We start from the raw sequence: 20,593 nt of genomic DNA, 5'->3' as shown, positions 1-20,593 counted from the left end.
CAGAGGCTCTGGGACAGAGGCCTAGGGACAGAGGCTCTGGGATAGAGACCTTTGGACAGAGGCTCTGGGACAGAGGCCCTGGGACAGAGGCCCTGGGACAGAGGCCTTGGGACAGAGGCCTTGGGACAGAGGCCCTGGGACAGAGGCTCTGGGACAGAGACCTTTGGACAGAGGCTCTGGGACAGAGACCTTTGGACAGAGGCTCTGGGACAGAGGCCCTGGGACAGAGGCCCTGGGACAGAGGCCTTGGGACAGAGGCTCTGGGACAGAGGCTCTGGGACAGAGCCAGGGCTGGGACAAACTTCTGTTTAATAGACTCAAGAACAAGGGCATTGTTTACAACACAGACACAGAATACATGTTTGAGTGCATTCCATCAGGATCACATCGCTGTCTCCGCACTAAATGTTTATGGAAATATTATAGTATATTTAAATGTTTAATGGAGGAGGGAGTCTTTATAAACACTGCAGTCTGAAGACTCAAGACACACAATGTCGCACTTGTTCCAGTGACCTACTCATATACAGAAAACTCAATCTTGTACAGTATTAAAGGTGCACTTTGTAACTTTTCTAATGGAAGGTTAGTTACCGGGTCAGGTTACAGGTTAGATCCATGGAGAGATGATCCCGCTTACAGTGAGAATGCATGTTTTTAAAGCTATTTTTGAGCAACACTGTCAGCACAATAGAGAGTTTTAGGAAGAATACTAAATACATTTTGTTGCAAGATACTGAATACCTGCACCATGGATTAAAACAGCCTTTTGCTTTTGTCTCACCTTTTGTTATACAGTTATTAATAAGATAACAAAAACATACTCTCACTATCAGAGCAGCAGTTTCTACATTTTTTTGTTCAAAGCCTAAATTTTATGGTCAAATGCCGCTATCTTTATCTCTGATTTCCGTAGTTTTGGTCCATGTATTTATTTACTGCCCAACACTGACAATAGATAAGTTGAACGCGATTCTATGGAACATTCTAAGCAAACAACATTTCCATGGAGAGAAGGTGGTGGCGGAAAAGTGACATATTGCAACTTTACTACTATCATGTTTAAAGGCTTGTGGTCTTGTGTTGTCAAAGTGAAGTGAGAAGTGACACAATTACAGTAAAATTACATGCAATGACATTTGATGATAAAGATTATGCTTGAGTAGAAAACCACAGTGGAGAGACATATAAGATAACCGTTTGACTTAACTTTTAATTAGCCAACGTTGGCAGAAAGCGTGTAATTTCTCTCTCAGTCTGCCCGAGGGTAACTCACAAACATCCATGGGAAGAACATCGTAGACATAATTATGCCCTTTTCAACAAACACTTCCCTCCTTCATGCTTATTTTTTTTATTTTTTTACAGATCCCAAACCTTATTGTTATTCCCCTGTGAATTTCAAATCAAAATATTTTCTCATCATATTCCCAGGCGTGTAATTACCACTCGGAAAGTGACAAACCCGTTATCTTTGGCAATGATGATACGTTGGAGTTAGAAATATGCTGCACAATTGTGAGAATGCCAAATAGATTTTTTCTTGTTCTTTTTACAAACAGCAATGTCCGCTTTGGTGAATAAATGGGTGGTTTTGACACGGCTTTAAAGAATATAACACCAACCTTACCTCACTAGCCACAACTAAAACAACAGGCTCCCATTTCTTCACATATTCTTTCATAATGTGTAAACCTATCTTCTTGTTCCACATGTAGACAGACCTAATGACAGAGTTTCACTACACGACATCGGAGCTTGTTGTGGGAGAATGCACGCTGTAGAACAAAACCCCAATCTTGCTCTGGAAATTCCTGCCAAATTGTCTATATTTGTAAAAGCCGAGACAGCGCTAATGTTATAATCCAGGCAACAATAGTGGTTCTGTGTGTGTAAAACAATGGGAATGGCTAGCGAGCATAAGGCCAAGGTTTCTTTTGATTGTGCTCCAGGCTCAAAGTGATCCCGAATGGCTGTGAAAACAACCAGCGCTACTGAGGCCAAGAGATGAGATGACCCGCTCTCCATGTGTGAATAAACAAGAGAGAGGGTCATGCTACAGCCGCTGGGGAGGAGGCGGGCGGAGGGACACTCGAGGGCCGCAACCCGGATGAAGAGGGAGGAAATGCTTATAATCCAAAATATGAGTGCATATACAGGAGCTGAAAATACTCAAGTAAAAAAATAAAATAAATAAAATAAATAAAATAAATAAAATAAATAAAATAAATAAAATAAATAAAATAAATAAAATAAATAAAATAAATAAATAAAATAAAATAAATAAAATAAAAAATAAAAAATAAATAATAAAATAAATAAAATAAATAAAATGAATAAAATAAATAAAATAAATAAAATAAATAAAATAAATAAAATAAATAAAATAAATAAAATAAATAATAAATAATAAAATAAATAAAATAAATGAAATAATAATAATAATAATAATTTAAAAATAATAATAAAATAAAATAGAGTAAAGTAAAAATAGCTAGCATAAAACTAAATAATACTAATACTAATGGTAAGTAAGCAAACAAAACAAAACAAAACACTCTTATTTACATCAGTTGTATGCACATGAATATGGCCTAAATTGCTTGTGAGTACGACAGTAATTGTACATGAATTTGACGGTACTGCACATGGTTAAGTCAGTATTGCACATCAATATGACAGTATTGCACATGGTTAAATCAGTATTGCACGTGTTCAGGGCTAGCAGTGTTTGTGTTTTAACTGTTATGTTATTATGCTGATTGTTGGTCATTTTCCTGGTTATTTATTCATTTTGTTTGCTCGGACTTAGAACTCCAAAAAACTTTTTTAGTCCAGCTCAATAATGTCGCAAAGTGGAAGGTACAGATACAGAAAGATTAACGAGAAAGTACAGACATCAAAAATATTGTTCAGTGAAGGAGAGCAAGGCCAGAAAACATGAAATGTATTAATATGTCAAGCTCTTTGATTGTTTTATTCTTTTGTCTTCCTAGTTTTTGTATATTTCTGTTTATAATGCTAACTTAAATGTGAATGTTCAACCTATTTTTCTGATGTGATTGATCCTTTTTTAATGAAATGTTTTCTTCTTCTAAATCAATCTTTCATAAATCTAATTCTAAAGATACCTGCTCTCAAAAGTAGTGAAGTAAAAAGTATTCAGTGACAAACTGTCTCAGCCGACCAATATTTGTTGACTAAATCCAATAAAATGGATTTATAATTGATGTGGACCACAGCAGAGGCATGGAGTTTTCGAAGTGAGTGAGTTTCTACTCCTTTTTTATATACCAATCTACAATTTACTAGTACTTCATAGTTTTTTGCAAGAACTCCTGTGTACTTGAGCTCTTTTCCGTGTAGTTTACTTCAAATTAGAGGATACTTAAAATTTTTGGGGCGATTTCGCTTACTCAAGTAAAACAATTAGAAGGCAAGAATGTCAAAGTAAACTTCTATTTCAGGAAGGTATAGGTAAAGTAATACATTCAAAAGTCATTAGCTGGGGTTTAATTATCAGACAAATGTAGTGCAATGTCTGTAAAATAAATCACAAAAGTTATTTAATTATTCAGCTCTTTTTACAACATTCCAATGTTAAAAGCTTTTTTTCTGTATGTTCCAAAAGTGAATTTATGTCAATAGCCAAAACAAAAACAGCGGCCATTTGACAGCTATTCACTTTTTGTATTTTTTTCATTTAATTAACTGCTTTCTGGCTAAACACAAACTCATTCCTGAACACACACATTATTTTTAGTGACGTTATCTCAGCAGAAGATCTCTCCCAGCCCTTCACAAAGATTGAAGTGTGCTTTAGTCCCTGCGGTGTTACCTGTCAGTTGTGTCTCACGGGGACTCTTACGTTTTCCATGTTATCGACAGCGCTCACATGCATCTTTGTATTCTGTTCCGCTATCAAGGGATGTAGAGAGTAAACAACTCGGAAAGGTGTCGATCCGTGACTTGGGATCAGACTCAAGCACTCTGTCTAGACACCGACCACAATGAGACATCTTCTCTCTTAATTTGTCTCTCTCTCCCGCGTCTTTGCTGTATAAGATATTAAAAGTGCAGCTGTCTGTTTGCTTGTCTGTCTTCTGAGCTGGTTTGGTCATAGTGAGGTGTGGCTGAGTGTTGGCACTGGCAGTAAAAAGAGAACAAGTTAATGAAATAATTGAAGGAGCAGACGACGACACAGTAAATGGCTCTTCTTGGGGTTTCTTTATGTTACGTTGGTTGGGCCGAGTTGATGTTGTTGTTGTGTATTTATGTTTTTTAATATTTTGTCTCTTTCCAAAATCAATAAAGCATCAAATGTGGGAGTATCCGATTCACCACATTAAATTTGGGAGTAGACCAGGACTAGACATGAAACTGAACTAAAAGAACAAGAACAGGAACAAATTGAGTCGACATCAAGTCAAATTATCTCAATTTAGAACCACAAGTTTCTTTGTAAAGATTGTTTTACATGTTTTGTGGACCTGATTCCTAATTTTAAAATAAATCAGCTTAAACATGTGAATTTTCTCTCAATCTTTCCATCCGTCTACATTGTGCACCTGAGTATTACTATTCTAGAATTGAAAAGACCCTATCGTTTAGCAGATGACACAACCGCACCAAGTATTTTTGGTAATAAATAAAAATCAGTTGAGTAAAGTAAAGACAAGTTTATGATCTATTGTGGAACATTCCAGGCAAAGGTATGACATTTTCAAAGAGAAACCCACCACCAGAGAACCTAACATAATTTCTCATTTATTTGGGAATCGTTTCACTTCTAGTACTTTAATTTATTTGTTAAGATACAGAATTAAGAATTAAGTTCGTAGTCAGGCGGGAACACTAACCACACAACTTAGACCTACTTGTTAAGAAATGATGTGCAGTAGCTTTGGCAACAAGCTTGACATTGTAAAAGTGCACAATCAATAATGTATAGCTTAAATCATCAAATGTGCCACTATAGAAAAAAGCTTGGTCCCATTTCTACCACGTCGTAAGCAAAACAAGGGTGTGTACAAACTCTGAGTGCTCCAGTTAAGATAAGAAGACCTCATCATGTCATGCTGCCCTCGTTATAAACCTATTATGTCCTTGATTGTGAAACAAAGGTGCACAATAATGGTGTGAGACCTCTTGCTGAATGAGACTTTGCTGTAACTCAGTGTTCACTCAATTAGTAAACAGATCTCCCATTGAAGGCCTATACGTGCAGCCCCGATTCTCATTTTCCTGGATCCGACACCCCCCCACCACCCCGTCCTGCACCGCGGCGTCCCACATAGACCTCTCCCCCCCGTCCCGTCCCGTCCCGTCCCGTCCCGTCCCTCCGCTGCACTTGCGTCCCGCGGGCCGCATGCCCTGCACCCACCGCGGCGCACACCCATCCTGATTGTGATTGACAGCGTCTTTGTCCCATTGTTGCTGAGCTGTCGCCTCTGATGAAGACGCACGGGGGCTGAATGTGCGCGGAAAATATCACAAACGCAACAAGTTATAGTCGCACGTCCCATGTCACGTCCGAACTTTTTTTTGTCAATGTTGAGAGCAGAGTAGGGGAGAAGTTGGGTGAGAGTGTGGTCTTTTTTTCCGAGCCCTCACTGGACCGAGGGGTCGTGGCCCAAAAAAAAAAAAAAAGGGGGGGGGGGGGGGGCAGCTGGTACGTCTGGCTAGATTGTCACTGGAGTGCGCCCCCTCCTCGTGGATGGGAACCAGGTCACATTCTCTCACATGGTACAAAGCGGGGTGTGTGCGAGCAGGCTGGGGGTTCAAGGGAGGAGCAGGCCATGACCTCTTTATATCCATCAACACATCACTAACTTTGGGCCGTGCACTTGAAGAATCCGACTGAGCATTTTGGCCAGATTCATCAACTGGATCAGAACTCTGGTGCAGTTCGAGTCTAGGAGTATGTGCAGTGTTGTGGGTGAAATGGCACAAGAGATAGAGGCTGGAGCTGCCACTTGTGTTCCTCATCCTTATCGCGGCCCGTTGAGGACACATTCCCATGCATCCAGTGGCTCTGCTTGTCAACAGGTTGGTGGTGGGGCAGTGACGTAGGAAAATGTTGCCCCCTGTTGGTCACTGCCTGCTATTGCTATGAGAAAGTGAAGCTGAGGAGGGTAAAACCGGGGTGTTTATTTGTTTCAATCAGGAGAGACAATAAAAAAACAACAACAACTTTGATTTTGAATATTCAAAAATAGAAAATACAACTTTGATCATCCATAGATTAAGATATCATCCAGTTATAACAATTAGAGTCATTAATGCAAAATAAAGCGTAATCTTTGTAGGTCTGATGCTTTATGTACACAGTTCCTGCTTCTCTGTAACTCGGTGTAGTCCAAACTTTGATCTCATGTTATCCGTGGGCTCTTTTTGAGTTCAATACTTGGGCAAATACTACAGGTCTGTCCTGTAGATCTCGTCACTGCAGCTCTTACAATAACACCAGTAACACTGTGGAGCTATTACACACAATGAAGCATCACTCGAGGGATTTAAGCAGTTAGTTAGAAGTCTCAGAAGTTCTATTTCAACACTGTTAAACACAATTAATACTGACATTATTATAATGTAGAGCAATTAGATCATGTAAACCAACGCAAAATGATAAACAGAGGAAAATCAGAACCTAGAACGTATTTATAGTTACATATACATATATACACCATGGCCTAAAGTTGGAACAGATCACTTTTTTAAACATTTTGTGCAAAAAAATGCATTGATTTGATATATATATATATATATATATATATATATATATATATATATATATATATTGATAATGTTTTGGGACATAGGTTAATCAAATTTGATTACCGGTACTAATTTGTAATTAACAATAATCCATTAATGTATTTTATTGCTTACAAGGTGACTGAAAGTAAAGTGTTACTACGGCACACTTTGTACATAATACTATGCAATATTGTGCAATTGTGCATGATTTCTCCAAAACTTATCATCGTTATGTTTTCAACTAAAAGGCACATAACCAGCTCATCCAAATCATGACCATAAAAGGCAAGAGGAGGAACTGGCGACAACTGGCATCAAAGTGAGATTGTGGTATAGCTCTTCAGTTCGGGGAGATAGTGCGCCTCCTCAGGCAGCTGCAGGTCAGGCACTTGAGGATGCTCATGGTGATGTGCATGAGGGGCCCAAAGTTGAAGAGCAGATTGTAGAAGGTGTTGACAGACAGGCCCCCGGTCTCATCAGCGTACTTCAAGGCCACGATGGGAGTATACAAACTGTTGGTCAAGTTCCTGAATCGCGGGCTGCTTGACTCAATGACTTTCTTAGTGCACTGGAAGTAGAGAGGGTTTTGTTTGTACAGCGTGGCCAGAAATATTATTGGGTATAACAAAAATGTCTTTCAATGTTCATTTTGTATTTTTGCTCTGCACCCCATTTCCAATATACAGTATTCTATTGATGTTGTTATAATATCTGTATCTATAGTATCTTTGGTTCCCTGCCACATTCAAAACGTATTATTATTATTTAGATGCTTTTTATCCTTCAATTCAATCTTTGCAATTAAGTGTTCTATTCATGTGTTTCAGAGGAATTAAAATCTAGCTCAGTTGCCGTATTAATTCAAAAATACATTTAATGGGTAACAATGCTCATAATATCACCTCAGGAAGCTGAAACCCAAGACTGTAAGACAAATGTATTTTGATATGGATATAAAGAGCAAACATTTCCCTTCCCTCTCCAAGAGTGTTTGTTTTCTTACCTTGGCAACGTCTTCTGGAGTTTGGCCCATGGCTTCAAATATATCTATCGAAGACGGTAGATAAACGTCTTTGAAATATCGAACTGTGTCTGCGTCTGCTCCTGGATACTCCATCTTAGCCACATCATCCATCATCTTGGTCTCAAACTCTGTGTGCACTGGGCCAGGCTCGATCATAGACATCCTGTCGGTGGTCAAGTGAAAATGTCCCATATGCACGCTGTAAAAGTGGAAGATAATGGAGCGAGGAGCTTACCGGACGTTGAACTTCATCAGCTGCACTGCCATGCTCTCACAGAAACCCTCCATAGCAAACTTAGAGGCTGTATAAACATCATTGAAGACCACTCCTAGAAAGCATTTTAGAAAATCATTATATTATTTCTAGATTACATTAAACTCAAGCGTCAATTGCCCCTAAGGGATAAATTAAGTTTATTTTAAGATAAGATAAGATATTCCTTTATTGTCCACACATGGGGAAATTTTGGTGTTACAACGCAGTAGATACAGGGGGAAAGGACAGGAAGTTTAAACATAATAGAAGAACTCTTATGAACAAAAACAAAAACTCAAACAAAAACAAAAACTCTTATTAACAAAACTCCTGTAAACAGATCCTCTCATGTATTAATAGGGAATGGAGGGAAGAAAATAAAGATAAAATAAAATAATAATAATAAAAATAACTTAAAATGAAAAGGCTGTGAACTGTGAACTGTACACTGTGAACTAGCGGTGAACCAGAAGAGTAATCTTGTTGCATAATGACCATCAGTAATAATCCAGTTTTAATACTGTAATGCCTGAGAAGAGTATATTTTTAGTCAAATGAGTTTCATATGCGTAATATTTGAATTGCTTTATACATCTGTGCTCTAATTATTGTGACAAAAAATCCTAATAAACCAACAAAAAAGCTTAAATAAAAATCAATAGTACAGTTGAAATAAATCAATAAAACATAAATTGTTACCTTGGAGCCCCATGACGCTGCTCATGACCACAATGTGTCCTGAGCGCCTCTTTTTCATGTCGGGCATCACTTCTTTAATCATCCGAACGACACCAAAGAAGTTGGTTTCAAACACTCGCTTCATCTCCTCGATGCTGATGCTTTCCAAAGGTCCGAGCAAACCCACGCCGGCATTATTAACTACAGAACAAATGTAAGATAAGATAAGATAAGATATTCCTTTATTGTCCACACATGGGGAAATGTCATTGTTGCAACGCAGGTAGATACAGAGGAAAAGAACAGATAACTTATAGGAAGTTTAAAAAACACTCTCAATAGAAGAACTCTTATAAACAAAAACTCTTATAAGCAAAAACTCCTATAGACAAAACCTCCCATTTCCCAACAAGGGATGGAGGGGGAAAATAAAAATAAATAAAATAAATAAAATAAATAAAATAAATAAAATAAATAAAATAAATAAAATAAATAAAATAAATAAAATAAATAAAATAAATAAAATAAACATCTAGCGTAAGACAAGATAATACTACTACTAATAATAATGGAAATGTACAACTATTAACAAAAATGTCGTTCTCTAGACTACCACCAGGGGTCAGCAAGTTACAACAGCAACATTTGGAGTGACGTAACATGTGCACAAAAATGACTTGAGTCTTGTGTAATGGGGTAAAAGGTTCAGTGGGATACAGATTATTTCTTAGTTTAAAGCTGTTCGATTGTGAATTTGAACGCTGATGCAAATGATTGTTGTTGCGAGTGTATAATAGAAGCTGCTGCAAAATGTGTTTCCTTTATTCTGTGACTGAATAACAACAGCTGGGACAGTGAGTCTCCTGCTAACTCGTGGGAACGTGTCTGTACTTGCTGTTGCACTTACTTAAGATGTCAATGTGGCGATCTTTAACACTGTTGACGCAGGTTTTGATTGACTCATCACTGCACACGTCCAGAGGGAGCAGCGTCAGCGTCTTCCCAAATGCATCACCAGCCGCCTCCACCAGTTTGTCCTTCTTCCTCAGGTCCCTCATCGTGGCTATAACTGATAAAAGACAAATAGAAAGGTTTTATAACAGGCTTATAACATGTGGAGGCCTTCACTTCACTTCCAGGCTCTTTTGATTAACCTCATAGTGATTTGCATATTGTTGTGTTAAAGATTAAGTGCCAGCCTGACTTTAACCTCTGTATTTATTAACTAAAGAATACTTGGATGTTGTTTTTTGTTTCTACAGATGAATATATTGCTCATGGAAGGAAAGTCTTCAGTAAAGTCTGACACAGGGGACAGTGAAACCTGATCAGTGCAAAGTGCCACAGCAGGTCTCTGCACTGCACTGGTATGTGCTGGGCGTGGGCTGAGCGTCAGGGTCACACTACTCAGAAGTGGCCTTGGTTTACACTCATAACTTGGTCTTTGAAGACAAAGAACAGAGTTGTCTGTCATCTATCAGGACCAGAACCAGTGGCTATCAGCTGGTGATGACCTGGCCGCATTCAGCTCACTCTGCTAAATGCCACTATCTCCCAGTGAAACTAGATAGGGCTCTTGCATAATAGCTGTGCTGGTAAACAAGCCATTATTGCATTATGTCATTACTCCTTTGTAACCAGGATGAGCAGAGGACAGACACACTGCCCCAGTGGGCCAAAGTATTTCAGAGAAAAGTAATGTGCAGTACAGCTGTGCAAAGATAATGTTCAGGCACAACATTACACAATGTGCAATGTTCAAATCGAATGAAGTCTAATCCTCACGATTAACAAACAGTGTGTCAGTGAAGCAACAAAGAGATTTACGAATTTAGTTGAGACTGGAACAAGAGGCCCATTGTTCCTTGACTCCTTCAGGAATTGCTCCTGGGCAGCTTTATGCATTCTTGAAAGAGCCACATTGCAGCACATTCAAGAAAGTATTCTGTGGGTTTAGGGCTCACTCTGGCTAATCTTTTTCACTATGGCAACTTACTTCCACATCCATTTACTTTGAAAAAGATAGTCCAATTATTCAACGTCTCTCTCTCTTCACAAACAAGGACAGCCCAAACCCCTGACCTGACATGTTTGTGCAGCCAGGTGACAGTCGTGACGTCTGGGCCGCTGCAGAGGAGGATGTGTCAGAGCAAATGTGTCAGAGTGTTTCATCCCGGCTCCAATGAAGACTTAAACCAGGCCTTGGTTCTTAATGAACTCTCGCTTGTACAGGTCCCAAACTTTGTCCCCCTTTCAACACTCGGCGCACTGAGGGACTAAAGCCACATTAGACACGGTACTAAACCGGAGCGGGCGGTCTACAATTCAGGTCCATAAAAGGGGGCTTTGTGCGGGAGAAGTCACTTGAAAGAGAACTGACAAGCCTCTTTTTATGATTCCGCCTGCGAGCGGCATCTCAGAGCTGTGGCCGGGGGACTTTGCTTGCAACTAATGATTCAAACAAATAAAGCTCGCAGTTGTTGTTAATATGAATCTGAGCTTAACTTCTTAACTCACTGACAAAGACTTTCCACGCGCTCCTCACGCACAGAGCGGATCGTACACTGTGTGCGCGACAGAGGCTCAATTAACCTTTACCTTTGCACAGAGCAAACACGGAGCGCGTCCGCGAACACCAGCGCGCTCGCCACTCATTTAAGAATCAACGCAAAACAAGGCGCTTTTTACCATGGTAACGCTTCTTTTCATCTCTGGCCAGCGTGACGGCGATCCGTAACCCGATGCCGGAGGAGCAGCCGGTGATCAACACAACTTTGTGCCCGCTGTTCGCCATGATTTATCCAGAGTGTTTGCAGCGGCCTCTGCACCGGATGGTCGCTGCTGAGGAGCTCCCGTTCCCCGGACTTTAACAAACTAAAGCGGATCATGCAGCCGCTGGGCCATGTGAGCCTAATGCAGTCACATGGTTTATGAACGCAACATCCAAACACCTCTGCACAACACGTTTATACGTGATAGGTGTCGCAGCTTTGCAAACAGGAAAAACAAACCTTTAAACTGTTGCACTGCGTGCGCGTCCGTGCGTGTCACGAAGGGGCAGTGCTTAGTCTGGGACCATTATGTGTCACTGAGGTTTGTCCCACTCTGAGTTTAGGCTTTTGTGTCCGAACTGAAGCTTTAGTTTGACTTCTGGTTTCATTCTTAATTGGCCCTGTCCAATGTTGGCCTATATAACATAATTAAAATGCAAGGATTGTGCGACTTTAATATGTTATGATGTGACGTTGGTCTACATGTTAATGTTTATTATTTCATTAATATTTACGTAGAATCACAGTGTCACACTAAATACTTAGCATGTATAAAGACCCTCACTTTCCATTGAGAGCTGGAGGCTCAATGCTTTGCATTACACTGCCATCTCCTGGTCAGAAGTAGAACAACATCACAAGTCACTATAGCTACAGTCATTTAAATCAAATGTATCATTGTATTACTTGATTGAAAATAAACTCGTAAACTGCCCAACCTGTTCAACTATTTACTATACATTAAAATAAAACAAATCAAATTATTATGAGGATAATGCAATGGGTTGATGTTGTCAGAGGTCAAAGTGCACCTGATAAGGTCAAGGTGTTTCCTATAAAAAGGCCAGAGTACAAGCATTGAATCCAACGTTTGTTATGTTAATTATTATCAAGTAAAGATTTCAACCTGATGTACATAGTCCCTACAACATATTTATAATATAATTTATTATATTTATAGTTGTGATTACAGGATTGTATAAGCTCCACTTTTTAACAGGAGCAGTGCAATCTCTTCGTGTGATTTATTGTATCTTATTTGCTGATAAAACAATAGGAGATGTGTGTGTGGAGAGATTAGACACTTTGACTTGCACCACACATACTGTATTTACCCAATGCTTGCGTGATCTCTGCTCTGGGGATGTTCAATCCCATTTATTATCAGCCAGTAATATTAAAATGAGCAATACATATAGTTTGTTTTAATAATGTTATTGAGGTCTGGTTTTCCGATTATATTACTGTAATATTAAAATATGCCTAGTATTATTTGAACAAAAGTTTGGCAAATGGTGCTTGTGTCTTTTTTCCTCCAAAAACAAAACACAAAGCCGGTCCAAGCTTCAAGTTAAAATAACGTTCTCTATTTTGTGCTCCTGAAGTGCAGTTGTCACTTGGTGGCGAGATTGCACTTGCTTGTTGTGATTTGGTTGTTCTCCATCTCTGATTTTGCAGTCACAATGGTAGAGATTGGATTGTTTTTTTCACATTATATGACAAAACAAACCCTTCCAAAATGCAGTTTGTTGTGTTGCAGTTTAACATGTGGCGAACAGGAGTCAGTTGAGGTCAGACGTTCCCTTTCTGTCCCTCCAGGAGTGGACAGTGGACAGTGATGGAGAAGCTGCTGGACACTCAAAAGGCCTGAGCTATTTCAGTGGAATTTCAAAACACTTGGACGCAACATAAGAACTGAAGACGGAGACTGGGGGAGGAGGAGGAGGAGGAGGGAATGCAGGTTCTTACATGCTTTTCCATACAATAAGCTTTCACACTTTCAGACTAGGACAAAGAACTTGCACAATTTAAATTTGAAATGGAACCTGGAGTCAGTTTACTTTGAATACAAGAATAAACTGAAATGTCCTACCTAATCAAGGAACGCAATGTTTTCTTAATAATAATGACATAATTCAACACTAAAACACTATCTATACCACTGCACTGTACTAATACTAATCTCACACATTTGCAGAGCATCTTCTCAAACTGACCCCTTGTGGCCATAACTGGTCTTTTACATATATTTACATACAATGACTGACCAACATTTTAAACACAGATGTAAAATACAGCTGTAAAAATAGTCAAATGATAAAATAATTGAGTGCAATGCTGTTGGCAAAAACAATATTTAAAGGCACAACATGCAACTTCTGCCTGGAATCATCCACAGTGTGTCCTTAAACTTATCTTTCTCCATGGAGACAAGCAAGCGTACCCCTCAGGCCAAGTTACGTGTCAGATCTGTGGAGACGCAACACCGTTAACAGTCAGAATGCAAGGTAATTCTTTCAGCAATGACACTTGTAATTGACTAAATGTAAGATTGTGTGCGTTAAATGGTGGAACATAGCGTGGAACAATGGCAGACCTGTGTGTGGCGGACACTTTACTACAAAGATTACACCGTGTACTTTTAATGGATTTGCAAAATGTATATGTATAAAAATATGTGTTGTAAAGTGTCCTAGAGAGAGGGGAATGTTTGACACTGCAGAGAATGTCTGTCTGTCTGTCTGTCTGTCTGTCTGTTTGTATGTATGTCTATCTGTCTGTCTGTATGTCTGTCTGTCTGTCTGTATGTATGTCTGTCCGTCTGTCTGTCTGTCCGTCCGTCTGTCTGTCTATCTGTCTGTCTGTATGTCTGTCTGTCTGTATGTCCGTCTGTCTGTCTGTCCGTCCGTCTCTCTGTCTGTCTGTCCGTCTGTCTGTCTGTCCGTCTGTCTGTCTGTCTGTCTGTATGTCTGTCTGTCTGTATGTCTGTCTGTCTGTCTGTCTGTTTGTATGTATGTCTATCTGTCTGTCTGTATGTCTGTCTGTCTGTCTGTCTGTTTGTATGTCTCTCTGTCTGTCTGTCTGTCTGTCTGTCTGTATGTATGTATGTTTGTATGAATTTATGCATGTATGCATGTATATGTAGCCAAGACTTGCTGCGGGTCTGTTGTTTGGAAATTACAATAATCAAATCTAAAATTGTACTCGGAAATGCATTCGCTTGAAAGTGTTTTGGAAGTGGGTGAGAAACAGCTTAAAAATAACAATCAAGGCAAAGACAAAATGGAGTTTGAATCTGGCGGCAGCTGCGGACCACACACAATGGACCCTCTACAAAGAGCGCTTTCAGAAATAACTGACCAGTGACCACCATAAAACGTCATTTAGACTTTCCAGGAATGCACTGAACACCAGGTCATAACACGTAACTACTAATATTCCCACAGTATTCCTCACTTATCAAAGACGAAACGCCGACAAATGACTAAGACACTAACAAGTAAAGCTTAATACTGTACGTTCTTTTGCAAATTTTAGTGTTCGTTTCTTGCCGTTACTACTATTTTGAAGTGCGGCTCAGTTCTTCCAGCTGCGTATTATCATTAGATAGAAATTAGATTAACAGACTTTTTATGCTTCTTAATCAGTTCACTTGTGCTGCCAGCGCCGCTTGAACAGCAATGTACTCTTGAGTGTGCCTGCTGCCCGGGTGTATTTAGTCTATTTGTTTGAGCAGGTCATTTAACAGACATGGTCCTTAGATGTTAATTAGCTTAGTCTACCCCCATCTCTAATGACTATAATTATCACCGGGCTGGCAGTTCCTCTTACAATCCAAAAAGGCAACATGCAGAAAGTAAGAGTGAGAGAGAGTGCACTTTTTGTGTTAAAGTCAGTGTAGCGTAGTGAGGTTTAGCTGCTGATAATGTGGGGCAATACTCCTCCACATGCATTTCCTCTATAGTTTGGCTCTATAGGATATTATCTCGCTTCCTGAGCACGTCTCAAAGGGGCATGTTGAAATACTTGCTATAATTGGTTATTAAGTAGAACGAATAAGCGATAAAATATCACAGTTTTTGGGTGATATTTTGAATTGTCTGTATCCTGACAAATACATTTTTGTGAGAAATGCCAGGGAACATATTTTGTGGGTTACATGGTATCAACTGTCAGGTCAACAATATGTGAAAAATGTGCTTTGTTGTGCTATTAAATGTCTTGCAATAGTGGATCATAATAGCACATTTTGTGGAGAAATAAGCCTTTTCACAGCAAGAGTGTTTTAAAGCTTTTCTGGTACTATAAAAACACCTGTAATTAAGTAAATGCATTTATTGAAGTCCTTTTTTTTGCCTGAAATCTTACGCTTTAATCAACAAAAGGAGATCCTATTAACCACAATAAAAACAATTAGTCCATTAATCAACACCATCGACCCATTAATCTAGTAAACAAATAAATGTATTGAGCCAAAACCAAAGTATTGAGCTCAGTTTTATTGTGGTGATAAAGGCTTTTTATCCTTTGTGCTACAAAGCTCTTAGTTCCAAGAAAAAATAGCCAATGTTTAATAAAATATTAGACCAAAATATATGTCCTTAAGTGTCACAAACTCCATCTTTTACTGCACAAAGGACTGAGACACTCATCGCAGGTAACACAGTTGTTTGAGCACAACCTTTTGGGATTGGACTCACAGATAATCAAACAAAAACATGCTTGGAAGTTATTGTTTAATTGTGAACTGTTGTTACATAAGAGACACACTGCCTATGACGCCTGATGTGACATGCCCCAAGGTAACTACCAGGAAAAATAACAAATACAAGAGGTCACATCCATTCTTGAACTCATAAATCTGTATAGACAAGAAGAAAGACACTGCTGCTTTTACACTTCCCTTCATTTTCGTCGCTTCCCTGGGGACTATGGTCTTGTTTGTGCATGTTCTGCCTCGAGATGGACCTAGAGCAGTGAAAGTGAATTTCAGTGCTAAAGCCCACACTCACTAGTGCTGAAGCGTGATCAAACAATCAACGCAATGATTCATGTCCGTCAAAACAAATGGATGAAATGGGGTTTGGAGAACACTTCATGCAGCAGACAATTTAAGTGTCAAAAATGTCCATAACTTTAATGAATGTGATATGATTTAAGCTATACATTAAAAACTGTCCAGCTATCCAAGTTAAAATGGATTATAACACAAATATAATAGCTCAGAGGTTCACTCATGTTCCAAACCTAGCGGAATCCACACTTGCTAGATGTATGTAATGTATAACACCAAGTGCACCAAGTGTTTGGCTTTACAACCAGAATAAGGACTGTGCCAGAATTTTATCAGATCCTAGAGCCTACTTAATGTACGGTCAAACCTATTTAACTTAATAAATACCCTAACGTCACATTTGCTCTTATAGTTGTGGAACTATGGGTGATAAAGCAGTTCTCCATTAAAATGAATGGTTTGATTTCTCTCACAGACGAGTTTGAACCTCCCATTATAGTTTAGTCCTTCGGATGTCGACCGGCTGCGTTCACATATCAACACTGGGGCTAAACCAGGAGTAAACCCGAAACTAAATCTGGACTAACAAGGACTAGAACAGGACCAAAACATTTCCACTTTCGGACTAAAATGGGTTGAATACGCACCAGGAGTCAAAGTTCAAACGAAAACAAATGAAAATGGGAGAGGACCCTGAGCGTGTCTGTGGTACAATGCAGTCTTGATTTCTGTCGTGGCTGAAAGGGCTGAAGATAAATGAACTCCTCACCAGTCCAGTGTTTGGGAGAGGCATATAACACATGCTCTAGAAATATTTCTCACTCGGTGCTCAGACTAGTTACTGGACTAGTAACTATCTGTTAAAAAGTGAGAGGAATGTGCTCCTGTTTCTGGGACGGAGGCGGCGGGGGTCAGAGGCACTTGTGTTTACCAAACGGATCAATATCTATTGTCCAGCCTAATTCTGCCTAATTCTGCTTTTGGAGGCGTTTTCATCAGGCATGTTTCTTGTTCTTCTGGTTATGGCAGACTCTTCTCCTTTGAGAAATTAAAGCTTGGCAGTGGTTTGTAGCATTTAGCCCTGAGTCTTGTACAAAGGCTTGTTCAAGCCTGGGCTCAAAACAGTATTTTTGTTATAATAAATGAGAGTAGTCTCAGCATGTCTCAACCAACTCCCAGTATTTTACAGAATTAATCAGGTTTTTAATGAAAATAATTGCAGTCATTGCATCATTGAATAGTCAGAATGTCTCAGGTCAGTTTTTGATCCTTTTGTCCATTAGACAAAGGGACAAAGGGAGAATGGTGTAAAGTGTAATGTGTAACAGACACATTTGTCTGTGACTCTGAGGTGGTCAGAACAGCATTACAACCTGTCAATCATGACTGACTGTAGGCCTGGGTCATTTATTTTCACCTCAGTTCACTGTAAGGTTAAATCTATAAATGTCTTTAAAACACTGAGTTCTGGTGTAAGTTTTCTCATAAACTGCAGTGATAAGGCCAGAGAGGTTTAGGGAATAAAGGGAACAATGCCCTTTTCACTTACAAGGCAATAATAATCTCCAAGAAGTGACAGCAACAAATAATCCTTTAAAAAGTGAATTATGGGGCAGCCCCTCGCGTCCCGGGACACGTGGAGGAGGGCGTGGAGGAGGTGCCGAGCAGAGGGAGGGATGCTGAGAGGGAGAAACTGAATGAGTGGGAGAGAGGAGAGCGTGAAGTGCATCCACACAAGAAAAGTCCCGCAACCAGACCAGCCAAGTGGAACTACACAGTTCTCATCTCCCTTTCCACGGATGGACGCTTAGCTCCTTCCCAGTTTCACTAGTTTGAACTAAGTTCAGTTTGGCGGAGTTCCCTCCGCGTCTGCGCCTCTGAAGATGGACACTTTAATCAGAAGGAAAGGGCGCAGGAGGACACCGGGGCTGCTGTGCATCCTACTGCACATAATGTGGACACAAGCAGGTAAAGTCTTTGGAACAATAAACCACGTACAAGAAGAGAAAAGTCATCATGAAAGGTCTAGTCAAGAGTGCGAGTGTCAAAATGCCTGTCACGCTTGACCTAGCAAAGTTTTTAGGGTGTATTTAACTTATTGTATCTGTTGCGTCTTTATATCAGTTGTTTAGGACTCTCAGAGAGACTCTCGGCCCTGCAGCTGCATAATAAGACATGGTTGTAACAGATGGATCGTGCACGGTGCAGTGTTTGGACGCGAGGCTCGTGCGCACGCGGTGATGTCATGTTGAAGCTTGCTTGTGACCGGCGGAGGTTTACCGTGAACGGGCTTTACGTCGGTACGAGAACGAGGTCACGGCTGAACACTGGACCGACTCAGCAGATTAAAATTCCTGTCATGGATCTGTTTTACGTGCCCTCTGCAGACACAGGGTTTGAGAACAGATTAACACTAACACTCTTAAATGCTTAGGATCATTATTGTGCCATTGTTGAATATAGGCTGCATGTCATTTATCAGAGTAGTCATTTTACTTCAAAATAAAGTACAAAAAAAGTGGTCCAAGAAATTATTCAAGCAAGAATATAAGTATTTGAAGAAACATTTTCTCAACTCAACTTAAATAATGTAAAGAAGCTAGTATTTTCAAAGGATAGACCACAACAATGAGGAATACTATATAATCCTATCTGAAGGAGCAGTGCAAGAAATACACATGTTTAAATCAAGTAATATTACTGTGAACATAACACTTTATCTGTTACTGGGAAGAGTAACCAAAACCTTTTATCAAGTAAGAGTTGTGTTACTTCAAGCAAAATATTACTCAAGTAGGAATAAAAATAAGCAATCCGCAAATTACTGCATTACTTTAAAAAGATATAATTACTGAATGTAACTGAGTAAAACCCACCTCTGCAGTTTCTCCAAAGGCTTCTGTGACTTAAATCTACATATAGGTGATTTTAATGCAGGGATGCTCACTATACATAGCTCTACTGTGATACAATCCTTAAAGTTCAGACTTAAAGGGTGTGATGTTCTAGTGAGTGTGATGTTCTAGTGAGTGTGATGTTCTAGTGAGTGTGATGATCTAGTGAGTGTGATGATCTAGTGAGTGTGATGTTCTAGTGAGTGTGATGTTCTAGTGAGTGTGATGATCTAGTGAGTGTGATGATCTAGTGAGTGTGATGTTCTAGTGAGTGTGATGTTCTAGTGAGTGTGATGATCTAGTGAGTGTGATGATCTAGTGAGTGTGATGTTCTAGTGAGTGTGATGTTCTAGTGAGTGTGATGTTCTAGTGAGTGTGATGTTCTAGTGAGTGTGATGATCTAGTGAGTGTGATGATCTAGTGAGTGTGATGTTCTAGTGAGTGTGATGATCTAGTGAGTGTGATGTTCTAGTGAGTGTGATGTTCTAGTGACTGTGATGTTCTACTGAGTGTGATGTTCTAGTGAGTGTGATGTTCTAGTGACTGTGATGTTCTACTGAGTGTGATGTTCTAGTGAGTGTGATGTTCTAGTGACTGTGATGTTCTACTGAGTGTGATGATCTAATGAGTGTGATGTTCTAGTGACTGTGATGTTCTACTGAGTGTGATGTTCTAGTGAGTGTGATGTTCTAGTGACTGTGATGTTCTAGTGAGTGTGATGTTCTAGTGAGTGTGATGTTCTAGTGAGTGTGATGTGCTAGTGAGTGTGATGTTCTATAGTGAGTGTGATGTTCCAATGAGTGTGATGTTCTAGTGACTGTGATGTTCTACTGAGTGTGATGTTCTAGTGAGTGTGATGTTCTAGTGACTGTGATGTTCTAGTGAGTGTGATGTTCTAGTGAGTGTGATGTTCTAGTGAGTGTGATGTTCTAGTGAGTGTGATGTTCTATAGTGAGTGTGATGTTCTAATGAGTGTGATGATCTAGTGAGTGTGATGTTCTAGTGAGTGTGATGTTCTAGTGAGTGTGATGTTCTAGTGAGTGTGATGTTCTAGTGAGTGTGATGTTCTAGTGAGTGTGATGATCTAGTGAGTGTGATGATCTAGTGAGTGTGATGTTCTAGTGAGTGTGATGATCTAGTGAGTGTGATGTTCTAGTGAGTGTGATGTTCTAGTGACTGTGATGTTCTACTGAGTGTGATGTTCTAGTGAGTGTGATGTTCTAGTGACTGTGATGTTCTACTGAGTGTGATGTTCTAGTGAGTGTGATGTTCTAGTGACTGTGATGTTCTACTGAGTGTGATGTTCTAGTGAGTGTGATTTTCTAGTGACTGTGATGTTCTAGTGAGTGTGATGATCTAATGAGTGTGATGTTCTAGTGACTGTGATGTTCTACTGAGTGTGATGTTCTAGTGAGT

At 39.6% G+C, this 20,593-nt stretch overlaps 2 protein-coding genes across 2 annotated transcripts in view; one reads left to right on the top strand and one right to left on the bottom strand.

Moving 5' to 3' along the window:
• Positions 1 to 6,859: 6,859 nt before the first annotated feature.
• rdh8a (retinol dehydrogenase 8a) lies at positions 6,860 to 11,682 on the bottom strand. The gene is made up of 6 exons (XM_072443083.1): positions 11,406 to 11,682; positions 9,625 to 9,786; positions 8,739 to 8,918; positions 8,019 to 8,112; positions 7,763 to 7,946; positions 6,860 to 7,327 (listed from the first exon to the last, which is right to left on the bottom strand). Exons 1-6 carry the CDS (start codon positions 11,509 to 11,511, stop codon positions 7,100 to 7,102), a joined length of 954 nt encoding a protein of 317 aa, XP_072299184.1. The 5' UTR covers positions 11,512 to 11,682; the 3' UTR covers positions 6,860 to 7,099.
• Positions 11,683 to 17,986: 6,304 nt separating this feature from the next.
• col5a3a (collagen, type V, alpha 3a) overlaps positions 17,987 to 20,593 on the top strand; it is a 45,415-nt gene continuing 42,808 nt past the window's right edge. Inside the window, exon 1 of the mRNA XM_072443105.1 lies at positions 17,987 to 18,251. Coding sequence (XP_072299206.1) covers positions 18,167 to 18,251 — 85 coding nt within the window. The 5' untranslated portion in view covers positions 17,987 to 18,166. The remainder of the gene's footprint in view (positions 18,252 to 20,593) is intronic.

The sequence above is a fragment of the Eucyclogobius newberryi genome, unplaced genomic scaffold (genome assembly GCF_026437365.1).
Source record: "Eucyclogobius newberryi isolate DKJ021-1_F unplaced genomic scaffold, fEucNew1.0.hap1 SCAF_13, whole genome shotgun sequence".
Lineage (NCBI taxonomy): Eukaryota > Metazoa > Chordata > Actinopteri > Gobiiformes > Gobiidae > Eucyclogobius > Eucyclogobius newberryi.
This window is presented reverse-complemented; position numbering and strand designations above follow the sequence as displayed.